At 42.2% G+C, this 14,754-nt stretch overlaps 1 protein-coding gene across 1 annotated transcript in view; it reads left to right on the plus strand.

Moving 5' to 3' along the window:
- The window catches only part of negr1 (neuronal growth regulator 1), a 123,955-nt gene that overhangs the window by 77,472 nt on the left and 31,729 nt on the right, over positions 1–14,754 (plus strand). Inside the window, exons 5-6 of the mRNA XM_076088073.1 lie at positions 8,221–8,341; positions 11,366–11,514. Coding sequence (XP_075944188.1) covers positions 8,221–8,341; positions 11,366–11,514 — 270 coding nt within the window. The remainder of the gene's footprint in view (positions 1–8,220; positions 8,342–11,365; positions 11,515–14,754) is intronic.

Below are 14,754 nucleotides of genomic sequence, written 5' to 3' on the forward strand. Positions count from 1 at the left end.
TTATCCATTGAATGGCCCATTGTGGACTATGTGATTACTTACACAACTAAATAATTCATACACGATTTGGAGAGTACAACTATTCGACTTAGAAACAACATATTCAGTTTTGTTCAGCAAGATTTTATTTAATTGGTGAGTTGGTTATTGCAAATTATAGACAATTGTACTGACTCATTTGTTTTAAGGTGCAAATGCAAGATTCAGAGCATCAATACAGCAGCAAAGAACTATTTGCTATGTGAATGTATGCCGATATGCCGAACGGTACGTGCTTTCACGTCAGAGTCAAAACACCAGAAAAGTCTCCAACAACACCAGAAAAAGTAGCTAGATTTGTCGCTCGTAGCTTTTGACAAAAAAAGTCGCCATGAGGGTTTGGAAAGTCGCCAGATTTAGCGAGAAAGTCGCCAAGTTGGCAACACTGCAGCCAATAGCTACTTTCCTTACTGAGGAGTTGGCAACACTGGCACTGTGCTCATACATACGGCGCTTACAGCCGATAATGTCGTCCCGACCAACGGCGTCGTCGGGGAAAGCAGAGCGCCCCCAGCCTCGGGTTCTTCTCAACACCGTTCGCTTTGTCAGCACCGTTGCCGTAGCTTGCTCTGTTAGAACTGTTAGATGCGAGCCGGCGACTCAGCCGGCGCCATATTGTGAGAAGCAAAAGAATGAGAAGTTCAAATCTGTTGTCAACAAGTGCCCAGTGGTTCGGAGGTTTGCACATGTTGTTTTGAAAATCATTTGAGAATTTTGCCAAAGCAAACAAACTCTCGCTTTAGAGGTTGAGAAAAACTAGCAGTTAAATTGAATTAAGTTGCAAACATCAGTCAGTCATGCCTGCACTATTTCTCTTTTATCGTTCTAATTGGACAGTATAGGAGTGAGTGTAACTGACATTTCATGGGTTAACAGCAGTCTAATTTAATACATGTCAAAACAGTTTCTCTCTGTTTTCAAAACGATTCCTTTTTTTTTTTTAACGAAGACTATAGGTGACCTCTGGGCTAATTACAGATTAAGGCCACTAATTAAAATAAGCAAACCAGAGTAATGGAAACAAATTTAAGCTCGAGCATGTTTGGAGTTTTAATAACACCAGGCGGGCCATAACACTAAGCCTGCCATTTGGCCTTCTGTGATATGATGCGTCGGAGGCAGAAGGTTTAAGGCATTGTCACCGTGCAGCTACTTCCAAGTGTTAAGTCCAGTTCATGTAACCTCTGTTAGAATTTCACTCAGGCTCAAAAGACTACGTTGATCAGACAGCATTAATTAAACGACTGGCCTGCCCTTGTGTCTCGTCTTTATACATCAGGGGATGAACGAATGACAACTGAATACCTTCATGAGTTAAACCTGAAACATGGCAGTTATCCAGAGGGCGATGCTGGAATCAGATTGGCTGAAAGGCCCTGCTTGGCGAGAGGATATTTCAGCAGTGACTTTACCTGATGAAATCTGATCTCTGACCTACTTTTCATATTTACATATTCATCTTCACTGCAGGTGGGTGCCGTTATTTGGCTGAAACTCTCGCTGCACAGTGTGGCTCAAAGGACATAGATATCACATCTAGGTGGCTGAGTCAGAGGGATGAATGAGAAGGAAACAACCGTGAAAAGCCTCCGCCTGGGATAAAAAGCCAGTGTTTGATTAATTAATGAAGCCACCCTGTTGTAGAATGAAGGGATCCATTACTAACTACATACAGATAAAGCAATTGTAAAAACCCTGTTTCTTTTTCAAGCTGATAAATCAAAAGGTGCCTGACCTTCTTCTGTAGTTTAGACAGGGAGAGCTGGCTGTGCTCACTTCTTATTGAATGAGTGACACTACAGAGTTTAAGCGTCATGTTGCAAGATGGGATTCGACAGTTTGCACAAACTTTAGTCACACATGGAAAGTACACAGACAGCCAACTGTCTTCTTGTGTTACATTTTATTGGCTCGTCAACTGTTTCAGATGCTTCAACGAAAGCTGCTTGTAACCACGCCAGATGTGCGGCGATCGCCCGTGTAATAATCACAGCGCTGCCACAAGTCGATTTACAGGAAATAAATGTGTGACGAAGGCAGAACACTTGATGCCATGTTAGCGTCAAAGATTTGAATTATTAATGCGCAGTAGGAAGACGCTGGCTTTTTCGGGGTATTAGGCCTCTCTTCAATTTATGTTGATGCAAAATGTTATTTTCTATGAAGCCACTGTAACAGCCACGTCTCTGAGAAAGTTAGAATGGAATTAAATTCTTCAGCACACATTTGGAAGTTTAAAGGGGCAAGATCAGCATTTGGAAGCCATTCGATTGCCTCTCAACTGCTCTCGACATGACGATGCCGAACCGAGGTCTCATCGCAAACTACGGCGAACGTGCTGACAATACTAACAGTGTTAAGCGACCGCTTTGGTGACAACACTATGAGAGCAGCGCAGAGCGAACCAGTGGGGCACGCTCACATGCACAACATTGCACTAAAAGCCCGGCTGGCCCGTCTATGTCTACAAATCAAGGAGAAGCTTGGATCACTACACACACACACAGAGGAGGAGTAACCTTCATCCTCTGCACAGGTAGTAATGCTCCACTATTTCTTTTCACAGCAAATAGTTGTTTGCTGCCACAATGATGTTCAGAACGTGAAATACAGTTCCTTTGATTCAGTACCTCTGACACGCTAGATTTTCATACTTTTTGCTTTGTTGATGCGGGGTTCAGGTTTAAACCAGCACGGGCATCTCTCCCTCTTCAGCATCACTTGTTATCTTTCATGGCAAGGCTTCACTTGCTTTGCAGAGTGAAGCTGTGCTCTGTAGACACTTCTGAGTTTGCCAGCCATTTGTACGCCTCCTTCCTCCTCCACTACCCCGCAGCTGTGAATCCTGCTCACCTATTCTCCTTGGCCACTTATAAAAAGAATAGCACCTCACTTTCTCTCCTGCTTACAGTAATTTGCTAACAAAACTGTGATCATTTTTCAATTAATTATCAGCATGCGCATTAGAAATGCTTTAAGCAATTACAGTATAGATAGATTTCTTGGCATAATTGAAATGCAGGGGCATGCTGGGAATATACTTCAAATTCTTTACATCACCTTCTCTTCTGTTGCCTCTAAAGCTCCCGTCATCTGTGCCTGTTTGGAATTCAAGCCCTGCCCTGTTGGATACACCCACAACATGCCCCTCTCACTCCCCTGACAGAGTTGTTCAGGGGAGTCATGACCATCTCCGATATATATAAGAGGCTAAACCTGTTTACTTGTGGTCAGGAGATGCATCTTCATGACCCTCCTCCCAGTATTACAATGCCAAGTCATACACAAGAAAGTCAACATCTATTAGTGGTGTGTGAACATGTTTGCACAGTATTAGCATTTCTCATAACTGTAAGAGTCTTTGTACAATATAACATTTGCATAGCTCGACACAACATTTACATTATCATGTCGTGCACACTGTGTGAGTGTGTGTGTGTGTGTGTGTGTGTGTGTGTGTGTGTGTGTGTGTGTGTGTGTGTCCAGACCTGCCTCAGTGCAGAGATTGATCAAAGGTAGCATAAATGTTATTGGGAGTATTTGAACACCGAGAATCAGTTGCGCATTTGTGGACAGTTTGCACTATCCATTGAAATAATGTGGCTTACAACTCAAAAGAGAAGGCTTCCTAGAATTGGATTCTGATCCAGTCCTAAGTAGAGTTAAAGCCTGTACCCTAGAGCTGTTTGGATGTAAATCCATCTCTCTACATCTCTCCAAAGCTCTCGTCTTGATTGCTATTTGGATTCCTTGCTGCATGCGGGGCATGAACAAGTGAGCGTAATCTTGATCTTCTGCAGAATAAATGTTCTAGTTAGTAGTTTCAAAACAGACAGCAACTTCCTCTTTTAGCGTGGTCCGCCATTTTTTTCAACGATCAATATAACTTCATGAAGTTGACAAAAGACAAATGCCTTAATACATTGCAGGCTTGCATCAAACGTACCGCAGCGTGAAAGTGTTGGTGACTTAGTGAACTCTCCTGTGTTATCGATATTTCTATGTGTTCTGGTTGTGGTGTGGTCCTCATTAGAGCAACCTCAACATCTAATATGTAAATTTAGCAAGATAGGTGGGCATTTTTGTACCTTGAACCATGTAGTGTTTGACAAAGACAATAGATTGAATCCCCGGTGCTGTCGACCCACGCAGTCCTGCACACTAAGTCGGTTATTTATATGCCTTGCATTGTATAAAAAGAAGGAACACAATGTTCCCTAGCTGTTCTGAATAGAAATCTTAATTAATTAATAAATCTTGGCAGCAGAACCATTCCTCATCGACAAAAAACAGGACAATGAAGCCCACAGATGGCAGTGGGGAACAGTGTCTCTGTGTGTAAGCTGATAAGTCATGCACTGATGAGTCCATCTCCTAATTGCAATGAAAACTCATTTTCAAATCTGGCTGAAGAGGTAGGGTTATTAATTGATCTTTTAATTAAAAAGCTTGCGTTCTCTTGGTTCTCTTGGCAAACAATAGTTTGTAGCTAAATAAATCATATTCGGTGCTGAAGCACACCAATTAATCATTAATAGTCACATGAGGATTGCTTAAGGCAAGCGACTCGGTGAAGCCTTGTACATTAAGGTGCAGTGCTCTCTGAACAAACCCTGTCCATTAATATTAGATGGCATGAAGGTTAACCATTGTATTTATCATTAACATGCTTGCATTCATAAACATTGCAGAGGAGTACAATTGGAGACATTGTCTTTGTTTTCGATGACAAGCTCCGCATAACACAGATGTAATGGAAGTCGGTTTATGATCGACCCACAACTGGCCATTTGTCACCCGGCGGGGCCTCACAGCACCCATTTTTCTGCCATGCCTGTGCTATTCCTGGACCGAACCCCTTACTCCCATCTGGCGGAATCACCATGACTCGAGGCATGATTTACAGCACCACCACAGCATGCTCCAGACACTAAATTACCTGGATTATTGGGCATTCATGATTTTTAGTGCATTACTCTACATTACTCTCTAAATCCTGATGGTGTATTGCACAATATATGATGATACAGGACATGCCAGCATGTTGAAATTGGAATTATTGGATTGGACTGCATTTTATGGATGTGATCTGTCTTAACAGATCCCATTGCTAGGATCTAAATTGGAAAGACTTGATATTATTGATATGCATATAAAAGACTATTTTGGATCACCCACAACATTACGGGGGGTATTTTTCTCTCCAACATGTTGCAATAGTTTACTGACTTAAGTAGTGAGAAGGACAATTACTTGCGCCCAAACTACATATGAATTCTGCACAATTGCAGCATAGAACCATAGTTTGTTGAAGTTTTATGAGAGGTGCCCTTGATAAGAAAGATGATGATAGATGATCCACATGTCTGTACAAAGGGCCATTTCTGTCGAGAAATCAGGGTTTATTTTAAAAGTTACCACTCCTTAGTTACACCGGTAGTAGGGATGGCCTTTAGTGCTCACACTGTATGTTGATATTAATAATATATATATCTATATAGATATATATCTATATATAGCTTTGTTCGTTTAATGTAATTTTGCTTCTAATAGAGGACAATAATCCAAGTTAAGTTAAATCATCTAAGTCTAATGAAGAAAGCTCAGACAGTTTGGCAGTGGTTTAGTGTTCTCAGTGTTAACTTAAAAAGACAGTGGCTCTATGAGTGAGGTTTCAAGTATTGACACACCTGCCTGGGTCACCATGTCCACTGTCCTAGTGACTGTACAGCGCGACAGCCAGGCCACCCTGGCGCTTTCAGAGGCATCAGATAATCAATGGCCCCGCACAATGACACCAATAGGGGATTACAAGGATTCTCTAAGCCTCTGTCGGTCGGCAGACTGCATTGATTTTGTCGTACTTGTTATTTGCTTATATTTCTGCGCTGTAGCACTGTTACAATTTGCTCTCCTTGTCCCCTTCCTTTTCTTTACGTATTGTCCAGCTCTTCTCTGGGGCACATTGTCGAATGCTAAACACTGTGATGTTACTTCATCATGTTACTTTATTTATGCTGATAGGAGCTGTAACGTCTTAATGGTGTGGTTACATTAAAAACACATATTTGTCCTCTTACCTGTAGTACTATTTATAATCTTGAGTAACCAGGTCATGATTTCTGGAATGATACAAGGCTGTTGAATTTTCCATAACCTGAGTGCCATATAGTCCCATTATATTCGAAAGAGGGCAGACATCCCACTAGTCGATATCTCCAAAACTAGGCAACTCACACCAAAACAATCTAGACAAATAAATAGCTGATAAGAGGAAAACATATATATATATATTTCATTTTGGAGGGTGTCCCTTTAATGCAATGTCTGGAGCAAACTGTATTTGTGATATTGAGTCAGAAAATAATTGGTACTTTGAGTATGAGTATTTCATAGATACCGGAATACACACACACACACACACACACACACACACACACAGACAGCACACACATCCAGTCAAGGTCTACTAATGCCCACCAGCATGGAATCCAGCGTTTCATACAGTGATATATGAACAGGAAAGGACCTAGCATAACCCATCTCTTGATTCACTGTCAAAAGCCCTTTGGGTTATTCAGCCCAGCCAAAGAGGAGAGGAAATAACTGTAAGGACAGGACAGAAAATCAACATACACTAGTCATATGAATATGCTCATTAGGATGCAGAAGAAGTACATCCATCATCACAGAGCGCACCGTCACCTCAGTGCGCCTCTCCTACATGATCATACGCCGCACACAAATGTTCACATGTATCTGTGTCACCTTGTACACATCTGTTTCATCCCACCACATTAATGCAGAGGTTGGCTTATGTCTTATTTTTAAAAAAAATGAATATGTATGCTGTAATAAAGCATGTGGCCAAGTACATGCATCTAGGAATAAACTATTCATTGGATCAACTTGCCATTGTTTGCCGTTTGGGGAGTTGGATGCCAGTTAGCACCAAGGGGTTGTGCTGTCCGAAGCTAAATCTGTCCACTCCGAGGTCGTCCGTTAGGAACATCTCCAAATGCAATTGGAAGTAAAGGTTTGCAGGCGTTTGGCCAAGCTCCCCCACTGGATACAGGGCTGCAGCGCTGACAGGTCCAACTCTCATACACGGCAGTTCACTGCTAGCTGCAGGACTGATCCCTAAGACTAAGAGTATGAACGTTTTCCCATGTCTCGCAGGCTTTTAATCAGAATGAATGGCACAACGTAATTCTTCTTGTATTCTGAGCTGTTTCATTATTTGACAGGCCGTGGGGGAGTCAAGCCAAGTCAACACAATACACAATGTCAGATTGAGCCCTGTGCCCTATTATGATTGTTTCTCCTTTTTCCTTGCCTCTGTTGATTACTGTAATGGAAAAACAGGAGAAACCAGTCATGATAATACCAGTGGACATAAATGCCTGTATGCATTCACTGCTGTGAGGAGCAGTCAACAGTACTTACCGCATGCACAGCTTGTCCTCAGTCGTTAAAAGAGGGTCATTCTATTGTATTTGTCCACAGTTTATGAGTCCAGCATGGCTCTGACAATGAACAAGTTTACAATTATAACCAGTGAAACATTTTTATTCCGTGATTCTGTATTATTTCACTATGGGAATGGTCAGGGTGCTGGATTTTTTTTTTTTTTGTCCAGCCACATGCTGTATTCAACAAAATGCCGTTGTTGTAAGTCTATACAACTTCAATTCAGCAATTTAATTTCTTTCACAAATGTTACTAGAAGCAGGGTAATTATTTGAAGGACAAAGGCCCGGGCAGCTTTAGAAACCGTCCATATGTAAAGCTGCCTTCATGACACTGGCAAAGAGATTCACACCACATTTCAGCACATGAAAGAAGCCTCATTTTGCATTCACAGAACCTGCGTGTGCCATTGAGTCTTTGAACTGCCATTAAGCCATTTATCACACTGCAGTGCAATTCATTTCTTTTGGATGGATGCCTTCCTCCCTCCCCGACTCCGCCTCCGTAGACTCTGAGTGTTGAGTTTAACACTCTGTAATGTGTGCAATGACCAAGATGTCGGAGGATGTCATCCTCAAGTGCAACAACCCTCCTTCACCTGTGATTCATGTCTTATTACGACTTAAACCTTTGTTTTCAGATTGCCTTGTGGTGGTAATAACACATTTGTTTCTTTTGACTGACCCTCCAACGTGTCTCTGTTTTCTCAAGTTGCCCCAGCTATCCATGAGATGAAAAGCCATGGAGTTGGTCTGGGACGCACAGCTCTGCTAAGGTGCGAGGCAGCTGCTGTACCTTCTCCAACATTCGAGTGGTACAAGGGTGAAAAAAGGTGAGCCCAGTGTGATTGTATGAGCTGTCCCGATAAAGTGTCGGCTGCACAACGTCATCGCAACTTTTCGAAATGTAGAATTCCTTCTCCTGCTTCATAAATCTCAGAGAAGTGACAAACTAAAAAAGTGTAAATAGTTTTGCTGTTTGTAAATATCAAATTAAATGCATTGTCAGATTGTATTATTAAGTCAATTGTTTCATAGCTGCTCCAGCTACAATAGTCTCACACACAAGATAAGGGAATAGGTAAAAGCAGCCTCGGTCACACGTCAGGTAAACATCAGCACATCGATTACAATGACAAGAGATCGTATCCAGCAGCTGTGATACAGCTGCCTCTAGTTATGGGCGAGCCATCATTATGAATATGAATGGAATGGGTTTTATAGGTGAAGTATTTTAGCCTAAACTGAAATCTTCCATGCTGACAAAACAAGTAACCGTGAATGTGTGATAGGAAAGGTGTGGTTTCCATTTGTTTGCTTTTCCCCAGAGACAACGCATGTGTTTGTCCTGCGTTCTTCTTCTGGGGAGGTCCCACGTAAATGTTCCTGCAAGAGTCATTTGTGCCTTGTCCTCACCTTGCATCCTAATAAAATGTTTGCTGGCAACTGGCTTAAATCATTTGCGACACATACATCAATCAGTCTAGATTCAAGTGTCAGTTCTTGAATTTAGAAACCAAATTACCCCCATTACTCATCATTTACCCACTCCTGGTGAGCACAATTTCAATCATCAGCTCACACTGTGCTAATTGTAATTATGGGGTGGATTAAATTTATTCAATTGCTAAGGAGGCAAGTTGGCATGATTCTAGTCTTTACTTAATTCAAGGACTTGGTCTTTTTGTGACTTCTTACATGGCTAAATGCTGATTTCTTCATCCACTCCTCATTATTAAGAGGACATTAGCAGAAATACTTAGGCACAGAACATGTGTAGCGTCTGCACAGCATCCACACTGACTGCGACTACTCCATTGCCCATTCACTGTGTCTGGGTAATGAAGACCGCTTCTTATTGTCGGCTCTGTGTTGATGCAGCCATACTATCAGTGCAGTGCTGCTGCTGCCAGCTTGTCTCTATCAGAAGCAGTGTGACAGTTTTGACAACCAAATCTTTCTCCCTGATGTGTCACTGCTTTCATTCCTCAATGGAAGTGGGTGAATGTTTATGTGTACATCTGCAAGGGTGGGGGTGGGGGTGGGGGGGGGGGGGGGGGGGGGGGGTTCTTTCACTGTGATGGAAGGGAGCATTGACTAGTTTGATGTTGAACGAGCAAAGAGGCGAGACTCTCGCTGAATTCATCATTGAAATGTGAAACATTTGAGGAGATCGCAGTGGGGGAGGGAACAACAGATTTTGAGATATTTGCTGAACATAAGGTCACACATAGTGTTTCAACTCAGAGTGCCTCTCAGAGCAACTCGAGCCAAGCTCAAGATCACGGGGGGGGGGGGGGCACAGCAAGGCCAAGATAGAAACACGTCTTCCCTCTGGAGGATTTTATGGTTACAACCTCAGCTTTAATATCTGCGATAATCACGATGCACAACATATGCCGTTACAGAGGGAATTTTAAACTTTACAGGCTGTTAAAGATCATGACTGGAGCGTTATTGCTGGTAGCAGCTTTAATAAATAATAAATAATTGAATTATTCATAACTTAGTTATTAATCATAATGTTATTAGTATAAAAAGAATGATGGTACTCAGCTTCCGCGATAAGACACCATTAGTTTAACTAACAGAATTTAAGATAAGAATAAATTTAGGATGCCACAACATTTTGGAAAAATAAGGAAAACTTCTATTCAATCTTAATCTCAGGGTTGCTAGCGAGTTCTACTCACGGTGTACAGGGACCTATACTTTCATATACACACAAATCAAGTGGTCACGTTTTTTATAAATGAAAAATGTGTTGGACTAACTACATAACTAAACTACTAAACAGAAAATAAATGAAGAAACAATCAAATAAACTAAATGAATGGAATGAATAATGAATAACGAGGAACCCTAACCAAATAAAGAGGATTGCATGTGGCCTGATAGGATCAGTGACTCATATCATTGATCGATGTCTATCGATTAAATCCGTCGATTGACGTTTTACATCAAATTTAGTTCAAAAGATTTATGCACCAGAGAAGATTGTGAAGCAACTTTATATTCGTTTTAATTGAAATTTGATCTCGATATTAAGTCTAAGATATTTCTATCTACGATTATTTTATTACCTGACTGGCGGCTAAGCTGTATGCAGTGGCGGCTGTTCCCCTGTGGCCATCTCTGCAACTTGGAAGTTATTGGATGATTGTAGTTGAATTGCATTACTTCCATCTCTTACTCTGTGGCAGTAAGTTCGTCTTTCTCTGATACCTTCAGAACCTGGTCGTCTTCTTCATTGAGGTTCAACTGGAACCGCTCTTCCTCATCTCCGTCTCTCTCTCAGCAGGATGCCGAGTCATCTTGTCACCCCCCTTCGTAGCAGCAGGGCTCATTAAGGCATCTTTTGCCAGTTTTTCAGTCTTTCATTTTAAAGTCTTTTCTTTTAGAGTCTCTTGCTCTCAATAGTTGCTGAAAGAAGTTTATTAGTTAAGATTTTGTCACTGTTTTGTCATCTTTCCGAGGATGTACGCTACACGACCACCAAAGTAAACAATTAAACATTTGTCCATTTTACAGCACACATGCCAGAAACTATAGGATTTATTGTAAACCCCCCCCCCCCCCCCCCCCCCCCCCTGCACCTGCAACACAACAATGAACAACGTGTCAAGTGGCACCGAGCTGGTTCATCTCTGGGTCATTTCTCTTCCCCCTCAGTCCTTCAGAGTGCCTCTCCAAGGCAGACGTGACAGACCGAGGGATATATAGATCTGTTGAAGAGAGTGATGAAGTACTGTCCAATCTGAAGAACAACTACAGGACGACAAACATTTGTACTGTTCTTGGAACCTTGTGTGGGCGAGAAACAGAATCTTTATTTTGTGATTGTGTTCTGTTTTCAGGATTATCAAGGGTCAAGGCATCGAGATCAAGAGCCTCAGCTCCAGATCGGTCCTCACAGTGAACAACATGACAGAGGATCGTTACGGGAACTACACGTGTGTCGCCTCCAACAAGCTAGGGACGGTTAATGCCAGTGTGCCTCTCATCCGTAAGTTGTCATTCTATCTGCTTGTGGCTAACTGGAGTGGTGGAGAGTGAGAGGGCTGAAAGAGTGCTGTGGATGTCAGTGTGGGTTCGTGCCCTCAGACGTGTTTTCAGTTTTGCTGCAGCATTCTTGATATAGGATAAAAGCTAAAGCTAAACCCAGTGCCCACACATCACCAGTAGAAGTGGTATCTTACTTTTGTGAATGTCGATTGTCTATTACAGTAGCAACGTCTGTATGTGTGTGTGTATGTGTGTGTGTGGGTGTGTGTTGTTGTTTCAAAGTCTACATTTGCATGTCTACTGGACTAAAACAGCACCTGAAAATATAAATTTAGCTTTGAGTTAACAGCATCACAATTACAAAGGCAGCTACGCAGGTCAGCCGTGCTAAGTTGAATGCCAAGTAGCAGTATGACTCAGACTTTGAAGAGGTCTGAGTGTCAGCCTTTGCATAGTTTTCAAGACACCGTGAGGCATCTAACAGACAGCTAAAGAGGCCAAACTGCTAATGCATCAGTGATGGACTGAAGGATTGTTTAACATGGTTAGGAAAGCATTTTACATAAATTCAGGAACTGAAAAAAACAGATTATTTGCTCAACACCCTGAAACTAAGACAGTAAAAGTTTCCATAAAACACGGGCACAACATGGAAGTAACCCAGGTTCAATCCAAGGGCAGCGTGGTGGTGCATTCCAACAAACACAAGTGGTAGTGTTCACTGGAGGGCAGCCAGTTAGGGATAATATCCGTGTCATTGCACAAGCAACTTCCTTTAATTGGTCAGGGTGACTGCACAGAGGGGGTGAGATCTGGAGGAGACAGTTTGCCATATCATACCCTCCTGGTGAGGGCTAGTGGATTCCATATGTATTTCGAGGAGGCACGTGGGTGCCAACTCTCCGCTAGGGATGTCGGTTATAACTGCGGCAATGTTTTTGAATTGTAGAAGCTACGATATCGATTGTGTCCAGATTCCTGCATTGTTGTCCTGTGAAAACGCATCTCGAGAGACATGTTTGTGTGTGCGGTGAAATCCCATCTCGTGCGAGCCATGTAACATTTGTGTGTGCGCCTGTTTGTTTTGTGTGTGAGTCGTGCCACTCACCTGAAGCATTGAGGAGAAGTGTAAAAAAAAAAGAAAGCACCTGAAATCGGCATTCACAGTAATTGGCGACATTTTGGAGATCTATGAAATGACCAGGGAGTTGTCGTAGAAGATGGATATCCAATTTGCTCAGCGTGCCGTCGTAAAGTGACTGCAAAGGGGTCCAACACTTCAAATACTGTATGTCCCAACATCTTTGAGATTATCATCCACCCATTTATGCCCAAATCAAGGTTAAAAAACAACGTTTCTATCTAATGTGCTAAGCTAGGACTAAATAGTTTAAACTTGGTCGGAGTTTCAGAATCTTGTGGGTTGGGCTGTTGTTATCTCGCTCTGTCTCTGTCTCTCTCAGCTGAGTAGCCTACGGTCTGTACAGCCTATTCCCATTTAACAGTTATAAATGATTTTTCAGTAGACAAACATCAAACATCACATATCGTGACATCCCTGCTTTCTACCGAGGCCAACAGTAGAGGCGGCAGTCATAGCAACTGCAGTACAATGGGAACTAGCCATTATGGAGACAAAAAGGGAGAAAGCCAAAACTGGATCAAAACCTCTGTGACACAACCCAGAAATGGTACATTATGCGATTAACAAAGCTAGCAATTATGGGATCAATCATTCAGAAAAAGCCCAATAAGAAAGCCACCATACAAAGCCACATGCCTTTTTATGAGGAGACCCTGTCTAACCCATGAACACTGGGGACAGGTTGTGTGCTGTTGTGAAACCATCTTTCAATCTTTTCAGATGGATTTTAGTTTTAAAAGCCCCCAAACTACCGTACAACCGCCTGAAACACTTTAGTTTTAGACTTGTACCATATAATATCGGCATTCATCTTACTATAGTCATAAGATCCACTGACCGGTTTACACCGGCAGGGACGAGTCTATCAGAGGATTAACTGGTGAGTTTAATGGCTGATTGAAGTTCTTGAATTCTTGCTCATTAAAGCATACAGTTATAGTCCTATTATGCCAGAGATGCTCAAAACACGGAAATGATGAAAAGTAAAAGGCTTATTCCCATTGTAGTGCTTAACAGCTATACGGTCTATCATCAGGTCAATCAACAGGCGAGGAATACAAAACGTTTTGGAACCTGGTGCGCACACACTCACTTTTAAAAAACATTCCCAGAGTCTGTAGTCCACAGCCGCTCCACTCACTGCAGGTACTCTCCTTTGAATCTCCACGGGAAGTGGATCTCATCCACTTTCATTGTTGAGAGAACAAGACACTTTTCCTTCTCGAAGAATGTTACAATATCCGTCTACACACAATCACAAACTTTTTCAAAAGAACTTTTTTTCAAGGCCTGCACCGTTAGGCATTTCAGTTATTTTGTCCACCTGCTACCTGCCATCCAGCAAAAAAAGCAATGACAGAAAGGGGTTGGGAAACTTATTCTTCAACGTTTTAGAACGAGTGTTTGTGAAAGAAAAACATCCATTTAATGTATTCGGTGATGAAATATGAACAGGTGAATTAAATTATTCACCAGTTTGCTCTGCACCCTGTGATGATAACATTGTCCCGAGCAGGCCAGAGACTCGGAATACAAAAAGATATTCCTGTAGAGTTGGCAACTGTCAAAGGAGCACTCCGCTCTCCTGTTTGTGTATGCACAAAAACATCAAAGGCTTGTCTCAGATCCTCAAATGGATGATCTTAATGTGACACTAGCGAGGCCTCAAAGGCAGAGCGGCAAAGAAAACCCTCCGAATAGTCAGAGGAGGCAGCTTCCTGTGCTGCCACCCCCAACTTCTCTCTCTTCCATTCCCTTTCTTTATCTCTTTGTCTGTGTTTCTATCGTGGCTTTGTCTCTCTGATTCTCTTATCTCACTCTCATGCCCTCTCATTCTTTTGTCCTCTCTCTCCCCCTTGTCTCTCTTTCTTCCTCTCTAGCATCCTCTTTCACACACACACACACACACACACACACTGTGTCTCTTCTGCCTCCCTTTCTCTCTCATGATCTCCGCTTATGGAAGAGAGGCCGATACTGCTGTCGCCCTTAATGAGAAATGGCAAGCAATCGCCGGTACGTCGATGCAAATAACAAAAAATCCCAGAGGTTAGATTTCACCACGGGTGACTTTGGATTGCTATTTCAGAACCAGTC

This window comes from Anarhichas minor, unplaced genomic scaffold (genome assembly GCF_050575085.1).
Source record: "Anarhichas minor isolate MPS153535 unplaced genomic scaffold, ASM5057508v1 ptg000010l, whole genome shotgun sequence".
Classification (NCBI taxonomy): domain Eukaryota; kingdom Metazoa; phylum Chordata; class Actinopteri; order Perciformes; family Anarhichadidae; genus Anarhichas; species Anarhichas minor.